Source organism: Acartia tonsa, chromosome 11 (genome assembly GCF_053477335.1).
Source record: "Acartia tonsa isolate MP-2025a chromosome 11, ASM5347733v1, whole genome shotgun sequence".
NCBI classification, from domain to species: Eukaryota; Metazoa; Arthropoda; class Copepoda; order Calanoida; family Acartiidae; genus Acartia; species Acartia tonsa.
Window position 1 is genome coordinate 22,964,630 of NC_137270.1, and position 24,982 is coordinate 22,989,611.

The window sequence follows — 24,982 nt, forward strand, 5'->3', positions numbered from 1 at the left end:
AGCATTATACAACCACGTTAACAATTACATGCCCTAAAAAAAACAGTGTACCTTAATGTAATACAAATCAGGGTAATTTTATTAAAATTGTTGAAAAAAACAACATGTTTTGGACGTACGGACATTATAATTAAGCATAAAGAGTTGCTACGCTTTCCAAATCGTACCTAACTATTACAGAAATCTTTATGTTAAGTTTGAAAAAAATAAACAATTATTTTAACATGTTCAAATTACTTTCGCTTTTTTAAACATTGCAATTTTGAAAAAACACCGTATACAGGAGTGAGACATATATATCTCTTCTTATACTGCGAGAGAAGAGATGGTTTATTAGGCGAGGAGTTTCAAATAAACATTCCAGTTATCAGTTTACCAACAAAAGTTAAGGTTTAAAATTGATTTTTCTTTATATACAATTAACAAGATCTCTGTCTGTTTGTACAAAAGGATTTCGCTAACCGTTAAAAATATATAGTTCTACTTTACAATGTAGCTTCTCATAGGTCCTGGAAAGGTGTATTAACCTATTTATTTATGGGGGGATTTTACTTTTTATTTTTAAAACTCTAAGAAAAATGATGAAGTCGAATTCGAACCCCAACCACCTTAAGTGTCTCTATAGGTCTATAGGGGCGGAGCTGATAGTTATATAAATATAGATAAAATAGTTTTAATATTTATATTCTATGGTATTCAAATTATTAAGACATAGGTATAATAGAACTAAATGTCCTAGAATAAAGACTTCTTTAAAATGAATATTCAAGCTTTCGTAAAATTAGATCAAGATATTTGTTTATTTATGTAGATAAAATGCCAGAATTACAACTAAACATAACAAATGAAAATCTGTTACTTGAACAGAATTTGAATCTATCCACAACTATGATGACTGAACAAACTGTGTCTAATTACACCCAGGTAGCTTTAATGCTGTTATTATATAAACAAAAGAATCAAATCTGTGTATCAAAACTTCTTGAATGAATTTTAATTTTGGGCTTGATTTTAGTATAAATTTCAGATACAATCTTTACAAGTCGGTGAATAGTTATTTCTCGCATCGTATTATAAACAGCTTTCTGCGGATATAGAATGTAAAATTATAAGATTAAAACCAGTTTTTTTTAGCCCTGATGTGCTAAATCTATCTATCTATTCAGTATCACGACCCGCTGGCAGGCCATCTAGAAACAGCCATGTTAGTCGTACAAGGAATCATCATGCCTTTTGTCAGCTTTTTTGGAATTGTAGGTTAGTAAAACATTAATAGTTATTTCTGGCATCGTATTATAGTCAGCTTTCTGCGGATATCAAAATGAAATCTAGTTCTAATTTTATGATTTTTATTTTAATATTCGTGGAAAATCGTCTGTAATACTATGCTATACAAATGTTTTCAGTATGGCTGAGAACCGGTTCTAATTCAGCGAATAATAATCGGTTTCGAAGCCATACTGAAAAATAATTTATTCATCATTATTGAAATATTTGTTCAAAATTGAGTTAAAAAAATATCTAATATTATTTGTTATTATTTTTGTATCAAATATTTCAAATTAAATTGTCAATTATTTGTAACATAAATGAATTAAATATTTTCCTATTTAATACAAGAATCTAAATAAGATTTATCTATTTCATATATTTTTTCTAAACATCAAAAATTTCTGAGTAATAAAAAAGTTATTTTTCTCTTTGTTTTTTTTATAAAGTAAGAAGTTTATTTTAAGCACATTATTTATTCATAGAATAAGCTGTAGTTAAAAGTCCGCAAAATTTTTTGTATAAAACCTTCTAAAATGAAAATTAAACAGCTAGCTAGGAAATATTTTATTTCTTATATGTTATAATATACAAAAATTTCCGAATTATAAAAAAGTTAAAAGAACATATTTACCTTTATTTTTTCTTAGGAGTACTTTTTGTAAGAAGTTTACTTTAAGCATATTACTTATTCATTGTATAAGCTGTAGTTAAAAGTCCACTTTCCGTAGAATTCTTTGTATAAAACCTTCTAAAATGAAAATTAAACAGCTTATTAGGATATATTTTATTTCATATATGTTTTCTGAACATCCAAAAATTTCCGAGTAATACAAAAGTTAAAAAACAGATTTACCTTTATTTTTTCTTAGGAGTACTTTTGTAAGAAGTTTACTTTAAGCATATTACTTATTCATTGTATAAGCTTTAGGTTAAAAAGTCATCTTTTAGTGAAATACTTTGTTTTAAACCTTCTAAATTGAAAATTTAACAGCTAATAAGAATAAGCTTTTCTTCCTAATGTGTATCTTTAAAAGCAAAGCTACAATATAATTTTTGTGTTACTATGTCTGTCCTTTTTATGCCTTTTAGTTCTTTGAATTACCTTTCCAAAAATCAATTTAATCATATCATAAAGAGTTTAAAATTAACTTTCTGGAAAACTAACGATTATAGAGTTGCTATGCTTCCTAAAACGTACATAACTGTGACCAGATCATCATCCAAAGTTTTTAATCGATAAAAAAAATTTGAACAATTAACGAAAAGAGCAAACCGTTTCGTACAGACGGACGGACATTCACATACATACCCTAGTAGAAGAAAAACTTCGCCTTTAATTATAAAATATAATTAGGTAAGATTGTATGTATAATTTTCTAATATAAAATCTAAATAAATATAAAAAAAATTCTAAAAAAATTGTTCTTCTAGCTCAAAAAATAAGTAAATTACAGCCGTTTTAAATTTAAAAAAGCATGTTGTCATCCTTGTTTTATAATAAACAAGGATGACAACATCCATAAAAGCGAAGCTCTGAAATCATATGACAGACGAACATTAACTCTTGTAGAGTAACATAACTGAATATAAGTTTTAATAAAATTATACGTAAATTTGTTGAAATCTTCTTAAATATAGAACTTTGTTTGTACCCTATTGTAATAGGAATCAGTACTCCAAAAATCAGATCAATTAAATGATTACATCACATACAAATTCCGCGAGTCGGCTCCTTTTTTTCTGGCTCCCAATATCGAATCTCATATGTATTTTAGTAAAGATTATAAGCAAAATTACATCAAAAACATTATTGTTAAAAAAGTAAAAAAATCAACATGTTTAAAATGGACGTATGTACATTTTGGTAACGATTATAGAGTTTCCACGCTTTCTAAGTCGTACCTAACTACTACAGGAATCACTATGCAAAGTTTGAAATCGATAGGAGAATTAATATAACATGCCTAAGTTAACAAAAAAAGCTATCCGTTACGTACAGACGGACGTACGAAACGACCCTAATTTTAGAAAAGCTTTGCTTTTAAAAAGATGATATTGTTGGTTATATTGAAAATGGCCAAATATCGGGCCCAACCCAACGTAATACCCTAATTGTAGAAATCTTCGCTTTTATTTATATAATACATTTAGGTAACCTTGTTTGTATACTCGTGCTTACAAAGAAGAGAGATTCTCTAGGAATGTTCCCTGGTTTTGTAAACCTTCTGCTATGTCTGGTATGTAACATGTAATCAATGTAATATGTAGATACAGCAGATACAAATTTGGGATCTAGTGCAGTACACGGTAAAATGTTCCTGGTAACGATTATACCAATTATAGGCTACGAGCTGTTATTTCTGCACATCGTTTTAAGCTGCTTAAGAAGGCCTACACTATATTTGTAAAGCCAAGATCCAATTTTTGTGCGCTGAAAGATAATTGTGCGTTATTGAAAATGTCTTTTTCTGATTATTTTTGTTAAATTGTGTACTAACATATTGGTTTTGCCGTTTGACAGCCGTTTGATAACAGTCTTTAGTAGACAATCAATACCAGAAATGTTTGACCGTGAACTGCACTAGATCCTAAATTTGTGAAGATATATGATAAATATATAGTATGATACCAAATTTAGATATTCTGAGGCTTGTAAATTTGGAATGCCTGTTATGAATTGCAATAGATAGATATCCAGAAAAATATATAGATGTTAAATGAGTAGGTATAATTAGATATATAAATGAAGATACAATATAACAAGGGATTCATTAAAGTCTAATATTAAATATTGGTCTCATATATAGATTTTTATTCAATTTTCTGCACATATTTTAGATACTTTAAATTTACATATTCAAGTGCTTTTACACAAGTGTCGTTTGGGCACTGACCCCCTCCCCTTCCTCTTATCTTAATTAGAAAATTAATTAAAATAGGCAGGGGGTATTTTTTGGTTCCATTTATCCGAAATAAGCCAAATTGGGATCCTATTCCTTACCTATGCGGGGTGTTCTTTCCCTGCGGTGTCCAAAGGACCAGGCGGAGCTAACAAGTACCCCAAACAATTAAAACTTATCTGACCTTAAGCAATGATAAACAACTAAAAAACTACCCCCTACTTCTTATACTATTTTTTAAGGGGGAAATTGCTCGCCAGGATAATCTATAATACAAAGTAGAACGATGTCTATTTGTTTGTTTGTCTGTCTATTTGTTTATGGCGAAAGATATCGCTAACCGCTGAACCGATCTGGTTCTCGTTTACAGGATAGCTTCTCATAGGTCCCGGGAAGGTTTATAACTTTTTTCTTGGGGGTGGGACACCCCTAACCCCTCCCCCCAAAATGAAAATACCCCACCCCCCCCCAAAAAAACCGAAAAATTAGTTTGATAAAACCTCTTGGGGCGAAGCCCCTAGAGGCTATGGGCGAAGCCGCGAGTTTATGTGAAAACATCAATATATTTTATTTTGAACATGGATTACATTATAATTATGTTCTGTTTTATAACTGTCCATCAATAGAAAGATCAAAAGTATAAGAATTTGGAATGTTTTGTAACTATTTGAGACAACGTACTAACACATTCATATTCTATAGAAGAAAAATTTGTGTAAAATATATTTCTTTGGAATAAAAAGTTAAAGTTATGAAAATAACTGCTGGTATTAAAACGCGTTCTTTTTATACCCTAAATTTTATGAATGCTTGAAATCATGAAAATCTTTTTTATTAACAATTACAATTCGTTTTTCAATTTTCCCTGCTATTTTGCTAATTTTTGTAGTTTTGATGAAACGTGAGTTTTAATTTATCTGTATTTTTATTAAAAAGCAAAGATATAAAATTAGCAAAGAGATGATTGATTTTGAATAAAAAAAAAGCAAGCACTTTTCATCCTAAAATAAAAGTTACAATATCTATGTATATGTTTCTGTCTTTACCAAAGATTTTGCTAACCTCTGAATTGATTTGGCTCTCCCTAACAGTGAAGGTCCTGGTAAATACTATTAAAGACTACCGCTACCCTCAAAAGAGAAATCACCCCTACAAAAATTCAAACCAACAAATTTTTCACTTAATCTTTCTAAATTTGAATTTCAATTGCGCCTAGAGGCCTCTAGGAGCGTATCCTATAGTTGATAAAAAGAGATAAAAGTCAGTTTATTTTAGTTTATATAACCATACTATGTGCTACCTTTTTTTTACATGAAGGGAATTGCTAATACAATATATAATTATACATATATGTTATTAGATTATATATATGGTATTACGGATAATCGTTTTTGTCATGCTATGATAGTGTGATGTTTTGTAGATGCAGCTAAAATAAGTTGCTTACTTATACAAGTACAGTGTTTTTTTTTATGAGAACTTTTTTGAAAGCAGTTTAACCCCATTTAAAGTTATCAAAATTTAATGATAAGTATCTTATTTTCTTCGTTTTTTAAAACAATTAATATAACAAACAAAAAGTATTTAAGTTTTCATTTCAAAACTACAGTAAAATCAAAGTTTAAAACATCTAAAAATGGTTTTAGCGCATTTTTCTTATGCTCAAATCTTCTACCCTTTGCAAGAAAAAAATGGATTTTCAGTAGTTGACTTTGAGGGGCCAGTACTCAATCACTGGTATAGATATGGCCTTAAAATCCTCTATATCTCAACTTTGAAGAGTTTTGCAGCCATTCTTGTAAAAGGTAGAAGATTTGAGCGTAAGAAAAATGCGCAAATACCATTTTTAGATGTTTTGAATTTTAGATTTTACTATAGTTCTAAAACAAAAACTGAAATATTTTTTTTGTTGTTCTACATATTAATTGTCTTAAAAAACGAAGAAAATAAGTCATTAATCATTAAATTCTGATAACTAAGAGGGATAAAATTGCTTTCAAAATTGCTCTATAAGTAACCTTTTCTGTCTGTCAGTCCGTTCTTTAGTCTCACATATAAGGGACACTAACAAGATAGATGGTTCAATTTTTAAAGAATTTTTAAGAAATTCATCTATAAAATTCTTGAAATGTTGTTTATTTATCTTCTTGTAATCCATCCAATCAATAGTCTCTATGATAAAGAGGGTAATTTTTTTCGTGTATTTTCCTTAAAGTTGTAAGTTAGCGTTTAGTCAAATGCGCTTATTAAGTCAAACTGTCTTTAATTTCTATTTCATTTATACATTTGGTTAATAGAGATTTTGACCTAATAAGGTCATTTGACTCAACTCTAACACACAACTTTACAGAAAATACCCGAAAAAATGTCCCTCTTACTCTACCTGTTTGTCTGTTGTTTGCTATTTAAAATTTTTATTGTTAATTAAAACATTTTATTGTAGGCTGTGTTTGACTGCCTATTTCTAATATTTTCCAACTTGGTCTATGTTCCCAGAGAATTCTTCATTCCCTATCCTGACTTAGAGGTAAGATATACCTATCTATAATACAAAGTAGAATGATGTCTGTCCTCTGTCTTTAAAATTTGGTTTATGTTCCCTATCCAGACCTTGATGCAAGATATACCCTTGTAATAAAGTAACAGGATGTTTGTTTGTTTGTGTGTCTGTTTGTCTGTGTGTTTGTACGGAAGGATCTCGCTAACCGCTGAACTAATCGGGTTCTCCTTAACCGGGTAGATTCTCATAGGTCCCGGGAAGGTTTATATCTATTTTGGGGGAGGGTACCAATACCCTCCCAAGAGAAAACACAAAAAGTCTCTAGGGGCGTAGCCGATAGTATATTTTAAAGTAATAGTGTCTGCCTATCATCTTGTTAACCGTTCAACCGATACAGTAAAACTTCTCATAGGTTCTGAGAAGAAGTAAATATTTTAAGATGGTACCACCATCCTAAAAAAGATAAATTGCCGATGAAAAACTTCTTACTTCTTTGAAAATGAAAATGGGCAAAGTTTATAATTTAAAAATATATCAAATTTTTGTATCTAAGTTTGTAATTAATTCTTAAGAAATTAAATTTATCTTTAATCAAATTACGCTTTCTAAAATCATTGCACCAAAAAATCTTCTAAATTAAATTTTGCTTTAAGTAAAACATTAACAAGGATGACATGATTAATGAAATTACAGCTTATTAAAAAAAAATACAGCATTTGGATATTTTTTTTATTGAGAATTTTATAATGATGTCATCAATAAATAATTGAAATTTAAAAATTGTTTGGGCATAGCCCCTTTCGTGGCAACGCCCCTTAAGGGGCGATTCGTCGTATTTTCAAATGGCTTTTGATAGGTAATTTTAGGTTAGGTTAGGTGATTGCCACGCAGGGGCTAGAAATAGGAGAAAAGCTACTGTGAAAATACAAAGAAACGACCCTTAAGGGGCGTTGCCACGGAAGGAACTATACCCAATTTTTGTAGGAACAGTGTTTGCTTTATATCCATGCTACACCCTACCTTGTGGCTATCACTAATATAGCATTAACAGGTATATATTTTATTTTTCCAGGGCTCGGCAGCAGCGCTACAGCTGCCTGTCAGCCTCAGGAAAATCAAATTCTAAAAATCAGAGCTGGAAGTCTAAACCAGAACCAATTATGAAAATCCCTCTTAAAAAATTTTAAGAGTTAAGTATAAAAACGGGTTTAGATTTGAGGCTTTGTAGCGGCTGCCGAGCCTGATATTTAAATTACTTGAATGGTATGCATTTATATAAATCAGAAAAAAGACATTTCACTTTTTTAATAAATGATAATTCACTTTGTTTGTCTGTCCGTCAGTCGGTCCGAAACTCTATGGGGGAAAATATGATTTTCTCATCAATTATTCAAGATTTTTTCGTGAAGATTTCCTATAGCATTGATCATCTGATCCAGTAGGTAATAATTTTCTTAGTACGTCGGCCTATCAGTCATTTCATATATCAAGTAATAAAAAAGAGAAAGGTTTTGTGATTCTTAATTTCAAAAAATGCTTTTAAAATTTCCTTGTCTGTATTCCCAATCTTCTATGATTTTTTTGCTTTGCTACTTATGGATATTGACTGCCTTAATTGTAATACTTGACTTGTTTATATATCACTAGCGGCTTTGCCCCCTGGAGGCCTCTAGGGGCACTTAAAGGACCGATTTTTTATTTTAAATTTAAAAAGGAAAATTAAAGAGAAAAACAGAGAGACAACCTATTACTTTATTATAAGGATTTTACATGAGTTAAGTCAAAGTCTGGTTAGTTGTAATGACATCATTTGTTAGAAAAATATTAATGATCAAAAATATGCTAAACATTTATGATTTATTACCAAACTAATTTACTTTTACCCTTTTTGTTATCAAATTAGTAACCTAATATTCTTTATTAACAGAAAAATAGAAACAGAAAAACTTCTTGATGCAGGATAATGTTTATAGACATACTTATATCATTTTTATTATTCAGTTATGACACTATACAAGTGTCAATGTCCGTTTGTCCTACCGTTCGAGAGCTTCACTTTTATGGATGTTGTCATCCTTGTATTTTATAATGTACTTTTAGTATTTTTTAAATTCCTGATTGTACTAATCATTTTAGGAAGTGTTTATACAACCATGGCCATCTCAGTGGAGAGATATACCACAATCACAAACAGTTGCTGGAAGGTAGGAACACGTATTCAAGTTTGGATTCGTAGCTGATAAATATCCGATGGATTAGAAACGGTTCTCAGCCATACTGAAAAATGATATATAGCATCGTATTAAAGACAATTTTCCACGGATATTTAATAAAAATGATAGATGTAATACCAGTTTTGTAAGCTGAAACCTTTGACCCCTCGGTGATAACAAAACTGGTTTTAATCTTTTAATTTTGTATTTTAATATCCATATATCTGTCTATAATATGATGCGATAGTTATTTCTCGCATCGTATTATAAACAGCTTTCCGCGGATATAAAATGCAGAGTTGATTAATTTTATTTGTTTCAAGTTGGTATTAACCCACTAAATCAGGTTCTTAAAATTCTTTTTGTTCTTAATATTGGTTTTCTATAAACATATATTTTGAATTGACCTAATTTTAATTTGATATTGTAATCCTAATCTACTAAAAAAACTTTTCAGAAGTTAAATACTTTATAACAAACTAGCGTAAATGAGGATAAAAAAGTTTGATTTAAAAAAATGTCTACTAAAATAAAAGATATCATCTCAATGAGTTTGGAATACCATGAAGATAACATATACAATTAAAACTAATCCTAATAAAATAAGGATTTAAATAATTTGTATAAGGCTATAATCCTATCATATAAAGTAGTAAGGGTTTTTGTTGTCTTTAAAAACCTTACTCAATAATCAACCAATTAGGTTGTCAGTTTCAGGGAAGATTTTGTGTAAAATTTTGTTTAAGAAAACAAAAGAATGTATGATGCTCTCTAGTAATTAAAGAGTTAGTTTTGTTTTTACAGAAATCCTTGTGTGAGATTTGTAATTCTAATGAAATTTTTAGAACAAATGAAATGTTTTTCCTTTATGGCCATACTAAAAAATCATGTATCGTATCCAGTTTTCTACGAATATAAAAATGCACATAATGATATTAAAACCAGTTTTGTTAACCCGTGCCTTTCGCATCTTGGGGCTAAAAAATCTGGTTTTTATTTTATAATTGTACATTTATGTATCCGCAGAAAGCTGTTTATAATACAATGCAATGCGAGAAATAATTATTTCAATTTTTAGGTGGCTAAAGACAATGGAAAGATTTTGATTACTGTGGTTCTGATATTTTCTGTTCTCTTCAATATTACAAGATTTTTTGAGCATGAAGTTACAGTAAGTTTTATTTTATGATTATCTTCATATAAAAGTAATATAGGATGTCTTCTGGCTGTAACTTCTCTTAGGGACAAAGACCAAACTGCTGCAAAATTGTGTCATAAAAATGAAGGATTTTCCATCTCTTTTTTAGGGGTTTTCTTTCCCACTTCTCCTCTCATCTCCCTCATTTTATGACGTCACTTTGATCACTTTTGACACAATTTTGCAGCAATTTAGTCTTTCTCTCTCTCATTGGTCCTAAAAAGGTTTATAACAATGTATTTGCTTTTTATTTGTTGCAACCTTTGAGAAGGATTATCATACAAACAGTAACACACAGATATAAAACGTATATTAAAGTAACAGCATCTTTGTCTGTGTGTGTCTGTACCTAAGGATCCAACATCTAACCGATATGGTTCTCCTTTACAATGTAGCTACTCGTAAGTCCAAAGGTTTAAAGCTATGTATTTGCTCTTTATTTGGTTATCCTTCTGAAGGAAGTATTAAAATAATTATATTAATGTATGTCTGTCTGCACCGAAGAATCTCGCTAACAGCTCAACCGATATTTTTCTCCTGTACTGTGTATCTTCTCATAGGTCAAAAGAAGGTTTAAAACTATGTATTTGGTGCACCCTTTAATGGAAGAATTAACATACAAATAGTGACACATGGACATAATACTTATATTAAAGTAACAGTGTCTGTTTGTGTGTGTTTGCACCAAAGAATCTCGCTAACAGCTGAACATCTATATTTTTCTCCTGTACTGTGTAGCTTCTCATAGGTCCTAGTAAAGTATAACTTTATCTATTTAGTGATACAAATAGTGAACACACGGGCATATTCCACTTATAAGGTAGCTACGCTGAAAAAATGTATTATTCTAAAGATTTTCCCTCCTATTGTCTTAGTTTAGATAAGAAGATAATCAGCTATCTAATTGAGACAAGACAAGGGCTGATAAATTGATGTACATCCCTAATGATGATACACAAAATTACACCTTCTGTAGATAAAAATTAGTAGTTGAAATGTTTGGACACTCAACTTAATGAATCATCCAATCAAAATTAACTAAAGTCCCCAAAGTTGTTAAGCCAACAAATAAGAAAACATTATTTTAAAACTTTGGGAACTAGTGTAATAAACAGCCCAGTGTCCCCTCTCTCTCTCTATAAGTAAACACATTAAGTATAAATAGTTAGATATTAATGTAAAAAGCTCATTAATAGATAAGTCACTTGAAGTACTAATTATAAAAGAAAAAAATAAACGAAAAGGTTGTAGGTTTACTCATTAACCTTTTTCCTTCAGAACATTAAATACACTATATATTTTTTGATTTTTACGCATATGACCAATTAAACAAGGATGACAACATTCATAAAGCAAAGCTTTGAAACGTTAGGATAAACAAACATTAACACTTCAGTAGAGTGTCAGAACTAAATAATCAGAATATAAATGTATTAAAGTCAAACGAAACAAAATTGTAAGTATATCAGTTGAAAAACTGCTTAAATACAGAATATTGTTTTAGGACATACTTACATTTTTAAGACTTGATTATAGAGATGCTTCGCTTATAACAATATACTTTGTTGTCCTAGGCATCAGTATCCAAAAATCAGACCAATCGGATAATTTTATCAAATAAATAATTTGTTGTTAAAAAGTTAAAAAGCAACATGTTTAAAATGGACGTACGGACTTTCTGGTAACAATAATAGCGTGATTTGCTTTCTAACACATACCTAACTTCTATAGGAATCATTATGCAAAGTTTGAAATCGATAGGACAATTCTAACATGCCTAAATTAACGAAAAGAGCTATCTGTTGCGCACCGACCCTAATTATAGAAAAGCTTCGATTTTAATAACACACATCTCTATAAACAAGGGGACATTTGACAGTAAATTACACTGTTACCCAAAGATGTGTAACCACGTAACCCTATTCGTTTGTTGAAAAACTTTGGACACTTTTAGTGATTTTTAGTGGTTAATTTAAAACTAGTAGTGTTTACGTTTCAACCAATGATTTTATCTACAGAAGGGGTAATCTTGTTTATCATCTTTGAGGCTGTGTATTGATTTATCGCAATTATCGAATCCCTTCATCCATGGGAAATCAATAAGTAAGTTTATTATTATCCGTTTTATTGGAAGTGATTCTCAGTCATTCTGAAAAAAAAATCATGTATAACATCGTATTACAGACAATTTTCCACTAATATTGAAATAAAGAGGATACATTAATACCAGTTCTGTTAGCTCAGGACTTCGGTTTTCCTCTTATAACTTTTCATTTTGATATCCGCGGAAATCTGTCTATATTACAATAATGAATAACTATTATTATTATTTTTGTCTTTATTATAGGAAGAGCAACATGAGGTCGTCAGCGAAAATGGAACATTTATGGTAAGTGAAAATTATATTTTAAAAACCTGCCAAAAAGCAATTTCAATGATTAATAAGATACAAAAGTGGTGGCGTGTTCAACGATTCACAGGGGGGGGGGGGTGAAACCTTTAGGTAGTGCAAAAATGTAGGGATCTAAAGGGATAACCCAATGGCTGATAAATTGATTTATATCCCCAACAATGAAACACGATACTGTGAGTATTGGTGCAAAAAATGGGGACATGATTCCAGTGACTTCATATTTTTCTTTCCCGAAAAAGGGAAGGGGGGAAGAAAAAAAGAGATGGGAGAAAAGGGGGTTTTCCCCATCTCTTTTGAAGATATTTTCTTCCCCCCTTCCCTTTTTCGGGAAAGAAAAATATGACGTCACTGGAATCATGTCCCCATTTTTTGCACCAATACTCACAGCATCATGAAACACAAAATTACCTCTTCTGTTTAAAATGAATGGTTGAAACGTCTAAATACTTAGCTGAATGAACCAACCAACCAAATATCTCTGAAGTCACTATAGTTATAAAGCCAACGAATAAGCAAACGTTATAATAAAACTTTGGGGACTATTGTTATAAACAGCCAATTGTCAGCTCACTCTCCTTCTCCGAGAAGAAAAAAATATGAACAATGTGAAAAAACTAATTTAAAAATGTATTTCAGAAAACCTTTGTAGTTGTGAATGCTACCTGGCTGAGATGGAATCCTGTATACTCCTTGAATTATATTGCTGTAAGTATTAAACTATATAAGAGTTTGTCATGGAGGGAGGGGACATTGGGCGATATATTTCAATAGTCTCCAAATTTATGATGACGTTTTCTTTTGTTGGCTCAACAACTTTGGGGATTTTTTTATAGTTTTGATTGATTGGTTCATTAAGTTGAGTGTCCAAACGTTTCAACCACTAATATAAATCTACAAAAGGTATATTTTTTGTGTATCATCATTGGGGAAGAACATAAAAGAACATCAGCCATTGTCTTATCCCTATATATCCTGGAGTTTATGTAAAATTTTACATTTACATAATTTCAGAGAAAACAGTTAGGGAGTTGAATCCATTTTTATAGAAGCAGAAATATAATCTATGATTATGGTTTGGACCCTCTAAAACTGTAATCTACCCTTCCACTTTCCCCTCTCTTGGTGAAGATATCTTCAACGCCGATACGATTTTTGAAATATAAGATTCCACTTTTGTCTCTCTTGTTGAAGATATCTTCACCAAGAGAGGCAAAAGTGGAATCTTAAATTTCAAAAATCGTATCGGCGTTGAAGATATCTTCACCAAGAGAGGGGAAAGTGGAATCTTACATTTCAAAAATCGTATCGGCGTTGAAGATATCTTCACCAAGAGAAGGGAAAGTAGAATCTTACATTTCAAAAATCGTATCGGCGTTGAAGATATCTTCACCAAGAGAAGGGAAAGTAGAATCTTATATTTCAAAAAGCGTATCGGCGTTGAAGATATCTTCACCAAGAGAGGGGAAAGTGGAAAGGTAGATTACAGTTTTAGAGGGTCCAAACCATAATCATAGATTATATTTCTGCTTCTATAAAAATGGATTCAACTCCCTAACTGGAAAATGTAGAACATAAATGTATATTGAAAAATATTGTAAACAAAACATTTTATGTAAGAGAACAAAAAAAAACATAATCCATTGACGTCGCTAATAAAATTGTAAAAAAAGTGTTATCTATTGCTGCTATAATATATGTGCGATACTATAGTTAGAATAGAGGAAATTATATGGCCTAACACAGGTGCAATTCATTTCCCCAGACAGTTAAAATTATTACGAAGGTGGTAAAACCTTATACCATATCTTACCCAACCCAAATTATAGACGGATGGACATAACAACATATAGTGTAGCTACGCTACTATATGACAGTACACCAATGGATGATGTTTACCATGTTTCTGAGTTTATTGGAAAAATTGTTTTCTCGTATTCATTCGAATCCGGTGGATAGGAACCGGTTCTCATCCATACGAAAAGACTACGTCTAGCTGATGTCTAGCATCGTATTATATCCAGCTTTCTCGGGGCTAAAAAAAACTAGTTTTAATCTTATAATTGTACATTCTATATCCACGGAAAGCGGTTTATAATACGATGAAAGAAATAACTATTCTCAGCCTTAATCAACTTCTCAAATAACAAGATTTCTAACTAAGTACTTCCTAGTTTTCAGGGCTCGGCATCCGCGCGTCAGCTGCGTGTAAGTCTAAAAAAAATTGATCAATCTTTTCAGAATTTTATTTTTTAAAGTGGGTTTAGATTTGAGGCTTATGCGCGGCTGAGGCGCGGCTTTCGAGCCCTGCCAGTTTTCTTTATCTATGTCAATTTGAGTTACAGTTAATGTATTTTCGATAGCAAAGAATTTCTAAAATGAGCGTTAAATCCGTGCGTTCGTCAGTAGCAGTTATAGGAATAAACAATTTGTTCTAAGGACTTTATTTTTGATAAAGTGATTCCCAGAACAACAAGTTATGGCTATAATCAAATATTGAAATTTTAGTGTTCCATTTTAACATCCTTATTCACTTTTTTTAAAGTTTTGCAGCAGATTGACATAGATTTTTTGTTTCTGTAATTCTGATATTATCAATGTTCGATTTGTTTACCCATGCTTTTATGGATGTTGTCATCCTTGCTACTAATTGGAAAACACTTAGATGAATGTATCTATTTATTTCACATTCATATTTTATTAAATATCTTTTGGGATAAGACAATGGACGATAAAATAATGTACATTACCAATGATGATTAACAAAATTACCCCTACGTAAGATTAAAATAATTGGATAAAAATTTAAACACTACTAGTGTAAACCAACTAAAAAATATTTGATTATACTTAGTACTAAAAATATTTCAGCTAATAATTTTCACTCGTATTATAAAATAAATGAGATTATTTTGCTTAAAATTTGTCCATAATCTTAATTATGGTTAGGCTGGAATCTTTTTTGGAAGGATACCGGAAACCAGATATCCGGATAGTTTCAATATCCTGTATCCGGCCAAATATTGAAAATGGCCGGCTATCCGACCAAACCGGATATCCGGCCCAGCCATAATCTTAATTCTATTTTATTTTCAGATTGGAAACATAACCTTCATGAATTTGATTCCCATTGTTGTCTTGGTTTCACTCAATACCCTCATTTACAAAGAAATTAAAAAGTAAGGAAATACAGAAACAATGAAGACAACATCCATAACAAGCTAAGCATAGCTATAAATATAGACGATATTATAAATTGACAACTACCTGGATCACACTGTTAAGGAACTTTTTCGTCTGCTTGCAAATTGCGTATTTCAGCTACTTGGCTGTGTTAATATTCCCGATGCTACTGGTTGATTTTCAAGGACCCAGTTGAAGGTTGGCATAAGGTCATCGAGAAGGGGACATACAATTATTTAATCCCCTTCCCCCTCTTTTGTTTTTCTCTAATACAACATCCATAACTAGCGAAGGATGGCAAATGGCTGAAATTATAATATAAAATAGCCATCTATGTATAATAGCGCCTAAGAAAATTTAAACTTTCTTTTTCTAGTTTCAATGGCTATGATTTTAAAGTATAGAATAAAAAAGTGTTCCATCAAATAGCAGCTAAGAAAAACATATTTTGCAAAGAAAGACAGACAAACAGTTTTCTATCTCCAACAGCAGCAATTTAAATAACATTACCATCTAAAAAAGAAAGCATTTTCGCTACAATAAATATACATACTAGATTCTATTTTTATAATTATTTCTATTTTTTATTTTTATACTAGAATATGTTTTAGTTGATTGGAAAAAATTTCTGTAATGTCTAGAATTCGTTAGTTCTGTGTTTCTAAGAAAAAAACTATTTACAATTTAATAGAAATTTAATTATAATTCTGTTTTTAGATCTTCATTGATACGAAATAGATTGGGATCTAAACACAGGTAACTAGTTTTTAATTGAACAGCTATTTTATAATCAGTGCATGTTCATTCATTCACCCGTTTGTGTGTCTTTCTGATAGCCTCTCCCTATTTAACGGGGCTATAGCACTTTTACATAAAAAAAAATATTTTTTTAATATGTCAGAAATATGTACATATTGACACTGACATTTACACATCCAAACTATTATTTGTCATATAAAAATAAGCAATACTGACAAATATAAATCTTGATAATTTTAAGATTAGGCAGATGTATTTTTGCCAGTTATGGATGTATTATTGACAGAATAAATATAATGCAAGGTGGACTTTTGCCAGAAGTTTCAATATGTTTGTTATTTATACAGCTAAAATTAAATTTGACATATATATCCATAATTGAACTGGCGATTTTAACTGCATTTTTCAGAGAATATTCTTAGAAATCCCAAATCTGAAACCTAAATTCCTAAATTATATTTGGAAGCTGATTAAAAATTTTATCTGTGTTTTTACTGATGTTATAAGCTGCTTATAAAAACATTACAAAATATTTTTATATGGGTTTATATCACAAATATTTAATTTGAAAATATTTAAAAAAATATTGTGTCCTGAATTTCTCAGTTTCCTTATTCATAATTCAAGATTGTTAGAAAACTTTTCTTCTCCAAGAATTGTTCAGTCAATTTTGGATTCTTAGAATATAAAATTTTGGTTAGTCAAAACTTTTAGCTAAACATAGATAAAATAAGGATGACAATACCCATAAAGGCGAAGCTCTGAAACGGTAGGACAAACAAACATTAACAATTGTAGAGTGTCAAAACTGAATAATAATAATATAAATGTATAGGTTATAAAAAACTGTGCGTAAATTTGTTGTAAAACTGTTTAATATAGAATAATTTTAATGACATACTTACATTTCTAGGACTTGATTATAGAGATGCATCTCTCAAAACAATGTACTAGTATTCCAAAAATCAGATCAATCGGATAATTACATCACATTAGAATTAGTTGTTACAAAAGTTAAAAATCAACATGTTTTAAATGTAAACAATTATAGAGTTGTAGACCTACGGACCGACTCTTATAATACAAAAGCTTTCCTTAAAAATACGTGGTTTATGTTCATTTTGAGTATTACAGAACCTGATAATTTTTAATTTCGACTTTTTTTGAATTAATAAATGCAAAACTCAATAGTAATCTAATGCTTACTAAATTTTTTCATTTCAAATGTATGTAAAGTTAAAAATATTGTTTTTCTCAACAAGATTATGTTTATGTTTGTATAATTCAAATATCAAATTTTGACTTTAATATCTTAATCTTATAAATTTTCCACTAAAAGAAATATTTGCAGTTTTTTAGATAATCTTGCTTTTTAAATAGGATAAGTAATTTTATGAAAAATAACTTACAATCAAAGTAAATATATGTATTATGATTATATGAATCAAAGTATTCGAATTGACATTATATTAGATGATACTGAATCGTATTATTTTCTTTTTTATCTAGGAGAGATCAGTGATGACTGCCTTGTTGACCAGTATCATTATTATATTCATTATCTAGGAGAGACTCAGTGATGACTGCCTTGTAGACCAGTATCATTATTATATTCATTATCTAGGAGAGACTCAGTGATGACTGCCTTGTTGACCAGTATCATTATTATATTCATTATCTAGGAGAGACTCAGTGATGACTGCCTTGTTGACCAGTATCATAGTTATATTCATTATCTAGGAGAGACTCAGTGATGACTGCCTTGTTGACCATTATCTTTGTTGTATTCATTATCTAGGAGAGACTCAGTGATGACTGCCTTGTTGACCAGTATCATTATCAAATTCATTATCTAGGAGAGACTCAGTGATGACTGCCTTGTTGACCAGTATCATTGTTGTATTCATTATCTGCCACTCAAGCAAAGTTTTTACCAACCTCTATGAAGCATATCTGGTAAGTATACGGTGATAGCTCAATGGATTTTAAATTTTTCCTTCCCTCAAAAATTTTGATAAACAAAATAAGCTAGTAATGTTCAAGCATTTTTTTTATCGTCACTGGGAATATACATTTATCTATCGTCCATTGTCTTATCCCTTAAGATTTATCTTCTGATGTCTGGCTCACAATAATTAAGTGGGTCAAATTTTTGAAGTATTTTCCGTACAGTTGGGTGTTACTATTTATCAAATACTCTTATTAAGTCAAACTGTTAAGTCCAAATATCGTTTTAGATGTTAAAATATGGAACAGTAAACTACTGGTCAGAGTGGGGACTACTTCTTGTCAGGAATGGTTAACACAACAAATAAAATTAAGACAAGAATGATAACATTTATTAGAAGCGAAGTGCAGGAATCCTTTTATTTAAAGTAGCAAGCTTTTTTTGTCTGCAGCGAAGAATTTTGCCAACTGCTGAACCGGTATAGTTCACCTTCTTATTGGTCTTATGATAGGTTTAGGCCATTTTATCTTTTTTTGAAAATAAGTATGGATATTGATTTAGGCTTTTTTTTGACCTTCCATGTCCCTTCGAATATAGAGCCCCTAGTGTAAAAAAATATATATAAATGTTGGGAGCATATTACTTTGCAAAAAATCCTAAATCTAATCTTACCTTTAATATCCTACAAAGAAATTATGCATTTTGTACAGAGTGATAGGTAGTAACGTATCTTTCAGAGTAATTTTCTCAAAAATTACAAGTCTTTTATCTCATTTAAAAGATTAGAAAACTGCACTTTTTATTTGTTAATTAATTCATGTAGTTTAAATACTTCTTAGTGTTGTATAAATATATATTTAGAAAATTAAATAGGTTTAGATGAACAAACCTACACTGTTAAAAATAATTTTTTTATTTAGTATCAATTGATACTCTGGAGAGTATTGGACCCGTAAGTACCCTACAACTATATAATTAATATATAACACTATGTAATACTATATAACACAATAATTATTACTATACAGAACCCATACATTTTTTTAGTATCGATTGATATGCTCTAGGGTACTATAGAATACGCTGTAGAAAAGTTTATAAAAATAGTAATATTTTATACGTTGTAGGGTATCGGAAAATACGCTGTAGAAATGTTTCTTGATTTAGTACTATTTCATACGCTGTAGCATATCAGACAACACGCAAGAGAATGGTTTATTAAAATAGTAACTATTCATACGTTCTAGGGTACGAATCTGTACTGTAAAGAATAATTGAAACAGACACCATTCTTGCACACCTCTCATGGAAGTGTTTCAATGCTTGGTCGTTTTAGACAAAGATGAAATGTTACTATTTATGCTCAGATTTCTAGTTTTGTTTTTTGTAATTATGACTGACCATAGTTTTTATTTTTAAGGATAATGTTTAGTCCTAACCATCTTTAAAGTAATTTTTTTACTAAATTTACATTTAAATTAATGTTTTATGGCTCTGCTTGGTATGTTTGTTGATATAACAAAATGTATATGTACATATAATAATCATATATTATAAACTGATCTTTCATACAAAGTAAAACAGTTTCATACTCTACAAAGTATCAACAATTATGATAGAGGGTAACAACAATTGCGAAGGAGGGTAATGAAAAATTACTTCTACCGTACTGAATTTTATTCCCAAGAGCGTATTGGATAATACTCTACAGACAAATACATTATTTAGTACTAAATGTTACTTCACAGAACATTACCTAATACTCAATACAGCATTGAAAACTTCCTTGTATTGTAATGAGGTTTTTTTTCTAGTACGTACGGATTGATACTATACATTAATGTGAAGAATATATAGTATTACCTGATGCTAAAAAAAAAAATTATTTTTAACAGTGTACGTCTATGCAAATGCTAGGTTTGAAAATTTCCAACACTGTACAAAAAGAGTTATTTACAAAGTTATAAAAGTGTCAATGGTTTTTATACTCCAACGAATCACAAAACTTTATTTTGTAAGGAAAAGTTGTTTGTCGCATCGTGTAATAAATAGCTTTCCGCGGATATAAAGAGTACAATTATAAAATTATAACCAGTTTTAGTAGCCCCGAGATGCTAAATGAACGGACTAACAAAACTGTTTTTGATATTATGATTGTATATTTTTTATGAGTAGAAAACTGGATATAATTCGATACGATATATGATAATAATCGGTTTTGAAGTCAAACGTCAAAAATATTCGAGAAATAATTATGAGAACAAATTGCCTTTTTTGATTAAATGCTTTGTTTTATTCTAAACTACATTAATACAAAAGTTTTTTTTAGCATCAATTTACTTTAAAAGCTTTTGCTTAGGAAAAAGTAGTAACCCCCTCTCAAGAAAAGGACATAAACAAATAAATAAAGTTTTATTTTTGTGCTTTTTTTTGTCTAATTTGTCCCAAATTACACCCTATAATTTAAAGTAGTAAGAATTTTTTATATTTAAATCTAATTCTAAAGATCTCAGAAATTGCTGGTCTGAATTATGATTGCACACTGTTTTAAGCGGCATAAGAAGGCCTAAAAATAATCTGGAATAGCCATAAATCAATAATGCATAATTATCTCGCAGTGCATAGAAATGCGCGATAAAGGCCTATTTTACGCGTTTTTTCTTCAGTGAAGCTTTCCCTGTGCATCATTGGATCTTGGCTATTCCAGATTATTTGTAGGCCTTCTTATACCGCTTAAAATGATGTGCAGCTAGCAGCCTTTAAAATTCATAAATTTTTGGCAATGAGAAAGCCCAATCTGTACCGATTTTGTATCACTTTGAAAAGTGCGATTCCAGTTACGTCATATACGTTTCGGGAAAGAAAAAGGGAAGGGGGGAAGAAAATCTCTTCAAAAGAGATGGGAGAAAAGGGAAGAGATTTTCTTTCCCCCTTCCCTTTTTATATGACGTCACAGGAATCGCACTTTTCAAAAGTGATACAAAATCGGGACAGATTGGGCTTTCTCTTTGGCAATATTCGTTACCAGCTATATTTTACCGTGAACTGCAGTAGATCCCAAATTTTTAACATTAACCGATCTCCCATACAAAATAAACGATTTTGAAGTTTTTAAAAGTGAATTATATTGTGTTAACCTTTGTAAAACTGTAGATGGAATCACCTTATGTTGGCATGTAATTCGTCAATAAACTTTCTCATCTACACTGCAAAAGTAAGTTTATTGATTATTCTTATCAGAGAGGCGTAGCGAGAGTTTAACTTTTTTAATATCTCCATCCTGGCGGGCACAGAATGCCAGGAAAAAAATATGGTTGAAATACTGCTCTAAGCAAAATTTTAATTTAAATAGCTTACACTTTTTTAGCACTCTAACTTTAAAAGAAGCTAGGATAATAGTGGGCAGGGACCATTTAACGCAAAGCTTTGCAAAGTGTCTAAAAAAAATCAGCCATGTGACGTCATAAAAATGAGGGATTAGAGGAGAATTGACAAAAAAAAACCTAAAAAAGGGATAGATAATCTCTCATTTACATGACGTCAAATGGCTGATTTTTAGAGACGCTTTTTTTTTGTAAACCTTCTCCGTTGCTCAACCCCCCCCCCCCCCTTCAACCGATAAGGTTAAAGTACAAATAAACAGACTCTAGTTATAGAGTAACTGCAAATCCAATAATTGTATAATATTAATTTTGTTTATTCACAAAGCATCAATTAGATCTGTCTAGAGACTTAATTAATGCTTTTTTATATACTATTATTAATATATACAAAAAATAGAACAAGTTGTAGAGCAATGTACAGTTTTCCTAAAAAAAGAAATTCAAGAGAGAGAATAGGTAAAACCCAAAGAAAATAACGAAACCTTAAAAAAAGTTTTATGTCATTTGAAGCATTACCGATAAAAAGACAGACAAATCAATGTATAGAATAAACAAAGTATAGGAATAATCACTGAATATTTGAAATGATTATCTTCTACAGCAGCCCAGAATTTGCCTTTACCCCATTGCGTTACGGACTGACGGAGAGATAAGTGAATTATAGGGTAGCTTTGCTACTTAAATTTATTACATTGATTATGATAAGAAAAACTATTTATACTTTACATAATAATTTCATTCTAGGATTTCAAATTCAGACAAGCAATTGCTGATATGTTTTGCCACAGAACAACCCAGGTACTCCAATTTTTATAATTTAACTTATTTTGTTTTATTAGTCGCTAGCAGCCAAAACGGCCGGAGCTAAGATTTAGCATCAAAAAGCTTTTTGTTTGGGAGGGGGAGGGGGCGTAACCAGTAGTGATGGAAAAAGATGCAATTTTGTTTCTAGAGGGAAATTTCACCACATCCCCCTTCCCCTTTTCCTCCACTTCCACCTTACTTTAAGAGGTTTCGTGATTTTTTGTAGAATTAATTGTTAGAATAGGTTTACAATACAATATCAAATGTACGACTCCCAGCAATAATCTAGAGGTCACGAGCTTAATTAACGTGAGGAAACAAAGTGGCTCAAAAATCAGCATGTGACGTCATAAAAATGAGGGATTATCCATCTCTTTCCAACTTCTCCTCTCCTCATCCCTCATTTTTACAACGTCAGAAGTATTTTTTGAGCCACTTTGAGCCTCACTGAATTAACATTTTTTTGCGATTTCAATAGCTGCAGAAACGACCTAAATATGGCAGCTAAGTCAAAGAAGATAAAGTATAGAATTGAAAACCTCAAATATTTCTTGGGAAATTGAAGAAAAGTCGCGCTTGCGCAATAAAAAACGTATAACCAACTTGAAAAACTGAAACAATACCTTTTATAAATATGCCAATATCATTATTTTTGTCCAAATATTTCTTGGCATGCCTATTTCTTTGTCATTTTTTTACTAAATTCACGTTTAAATTCAATTTTGTACATGGTTTTGCACATTATATAAGGTTTTAATCCATTGTGAATGGCAGAATGCCAGACAGTCTGGCTTTCAGTAAATTATTAAAAGGGCATTAATAATAAAATATATCTTGATAATTTCTGAAGTCATACGATTTTACTTAAAGCCAAAATGACTTTTGGGACTTTCAAAAGTTCCAATTTTATTTCAGGCTAGCAAGGCAGAATCGTCTACCTGGATTCTATTCTATACTTCTTTGAGCTAAGTAGGTAGTTGATTTAAAATTAAATCTATATGTTTATCAGGAGCCCTTAGATGACCTTGTAACATTGGAATCACCTCCCTGCCATCATAATCTTGTGTCAATAGAGGGAAGAATTACAGCTACTGAGGTTTAGATTATCTATCTATCATGTTCTCATCTTAACCCTTTACAGTCGGGCACCTTGCCGCACCTTAATCGGTCGGGGGGGGGGGGGGGGGCGTTCAACGCCCCCCCCCCCTATTATCTCAGTTCCTGTTAGAGCAAGAGGGCAAATTTTTTTTGTGCAAGTCCCCTGTTTGATAATGAATATCCGACCTTTTTTAAGTCAATTTTCGCTTCCTTCACCCTTTTATTTAACAACCTTTGTTTTTAGGTATTTTTTTACTTAAAAATTTCAAACAGCTGTAATTTTCTTATTTTTGAAGCTTGAAGAACTATTTTTTTCCTGAAAATGTTTATCTTTGTGTAAATTTTACATTAGAAATATCAAAATATAAATTTCAGCGGTCGCAGCTGTACTTGGCAGCTGCAAGCCGCCGCAGTCTCTAAGTCAAAAATTGCGGCCACAGGAGCCTTTTAAAGATTTCTGGAGACCTGGTTGATCAGGACCTGCAGGATCATACCTGGAACCTGAAAGTGACTTGAACACCTGTATTTCATATAAGGATGTACGACTAGAGGATATTTTAGTATTTTGGTATGTTAAAATGGTTTGTTTTAGTCAAAAAAATATTTTTGCTCTTTACCTGGATGACCCTGCCAGGTTTGCTGGCATCCTTTGCCCGCCAGGATTGAGATATTCAAAAAATTCCAACTCTCAATTATGTGTCATACCCATACTTAAAAAGTCACGCAGTTTGGGCTCTTTATCTTTCACACACAGAAAATGAGATAGAAAAAACCGGAGGGGGGGGCGTTTAACCCCCCCCCCCCCCCCCCCGACCGTTAAGGGTTAATACAGCCACCTCGATTTTTTATGAAAATTAAATATTTTGATAAAAATCTTTTAAAATTTTTGAAAAAATCATCTAATTTTTGGTAAAATTATCTTTGTGAAGAGTGCAAAAGCATGAAACTTTAGGTTAAATAAAAATAAATAAAATGCCACCTATATTTAAATATCATTGGTAAAATTTTTTTTATGAATATCATAGACATTGTTTATTTCGACTTTAGGCAATAAATGAAAGTGTTTATAGCTGACATATTATCGACACAAACAACCTTTTTTCAGTAACCTAAGGTGGCTTTAATCTGTGATTATGAATTATGAAGATGTGAACTTTTACAATCATATTGAAAAAAGTTTTCTTTGTTCAAAATTGGAGAATGAAAAAAGTTTATTAAACTAAAGAAAATATTCATTTTACAAAATAAAACTTTTTAGATAGACTTAAAAAAAACAGATTTGAAAATTCAAAAGAATAAACAATTATGACTATT

At 30.7% G+C, this 24,982-nt stretch overlaps 1 protein-coding gene across 1 annotated transcript; it reads left to right on the top strand.

Moving 5' to 3' along the window:
- The first annotated feature begins 815 nt into the window (after positions 1 to 815).
- Positions 816 to 23,736, top strand: LOC145332343 (FMRFamide receptor-like). Its single transcript, XM_080177333.1, has 16 exons — positions 816 to 924; positions 1,167 to 1,257; positions 3,424 to 3,509; positions 6,616 to 6,699; positions 7,657 to 7,723; positions 8,809 to 8,876; positions 9,964 to 10,056; positions 12,431 to 12,472; positions 13,133 to 13,201; positions 15,590 to 15,672; positions 16,394 to 16,432; positions 18,292 to 18,391; positions 18,673 to 18,726; positions 21,535 to 21,597; positions 22,511 to 22,564; positions 23,580 to 23,736. The coding sequence occupies exons 1-16, from the start codon at positions 817 to 819 to the stop codon at positions 23,670 to 23,672; spliced, it is 1,194 nt and encodes a 397-aa protein (XP_080033459.1). The 5' UTR covers position 816; the 3' UTR covers positions 23,673 to 23,736.
- Positions 23,737 to 24,982: the final 1,246 nt, after the last annotated feature.

What these genes read in the sequence shown, in the direction of transcription:
- LOC145332343 (XM_080177333.1), top strand. Translation starts at nt 817, where the DNA reads ATGCCAGAATTACAACTAAACATAACAAATGAAAATCTGTTACTTGAA. An exon ending in CACTAATATAGCATTAACAG is followed by an intron (nt 7,724 to 8,808) that starts GTATATATTTTA and finishes TAATCATTTTAG; the next exon opens with GAAGTGTTTATACAACCATG. An exon ending in ACTCCTTGAATTATATTGCT is followed by an intron (nt 13,202 to 15,589) that starts GTAAGTATTAAA and finishes TTTTATTTTCAG; the next exon opens with ATTGGAAACATAACCTTCAT.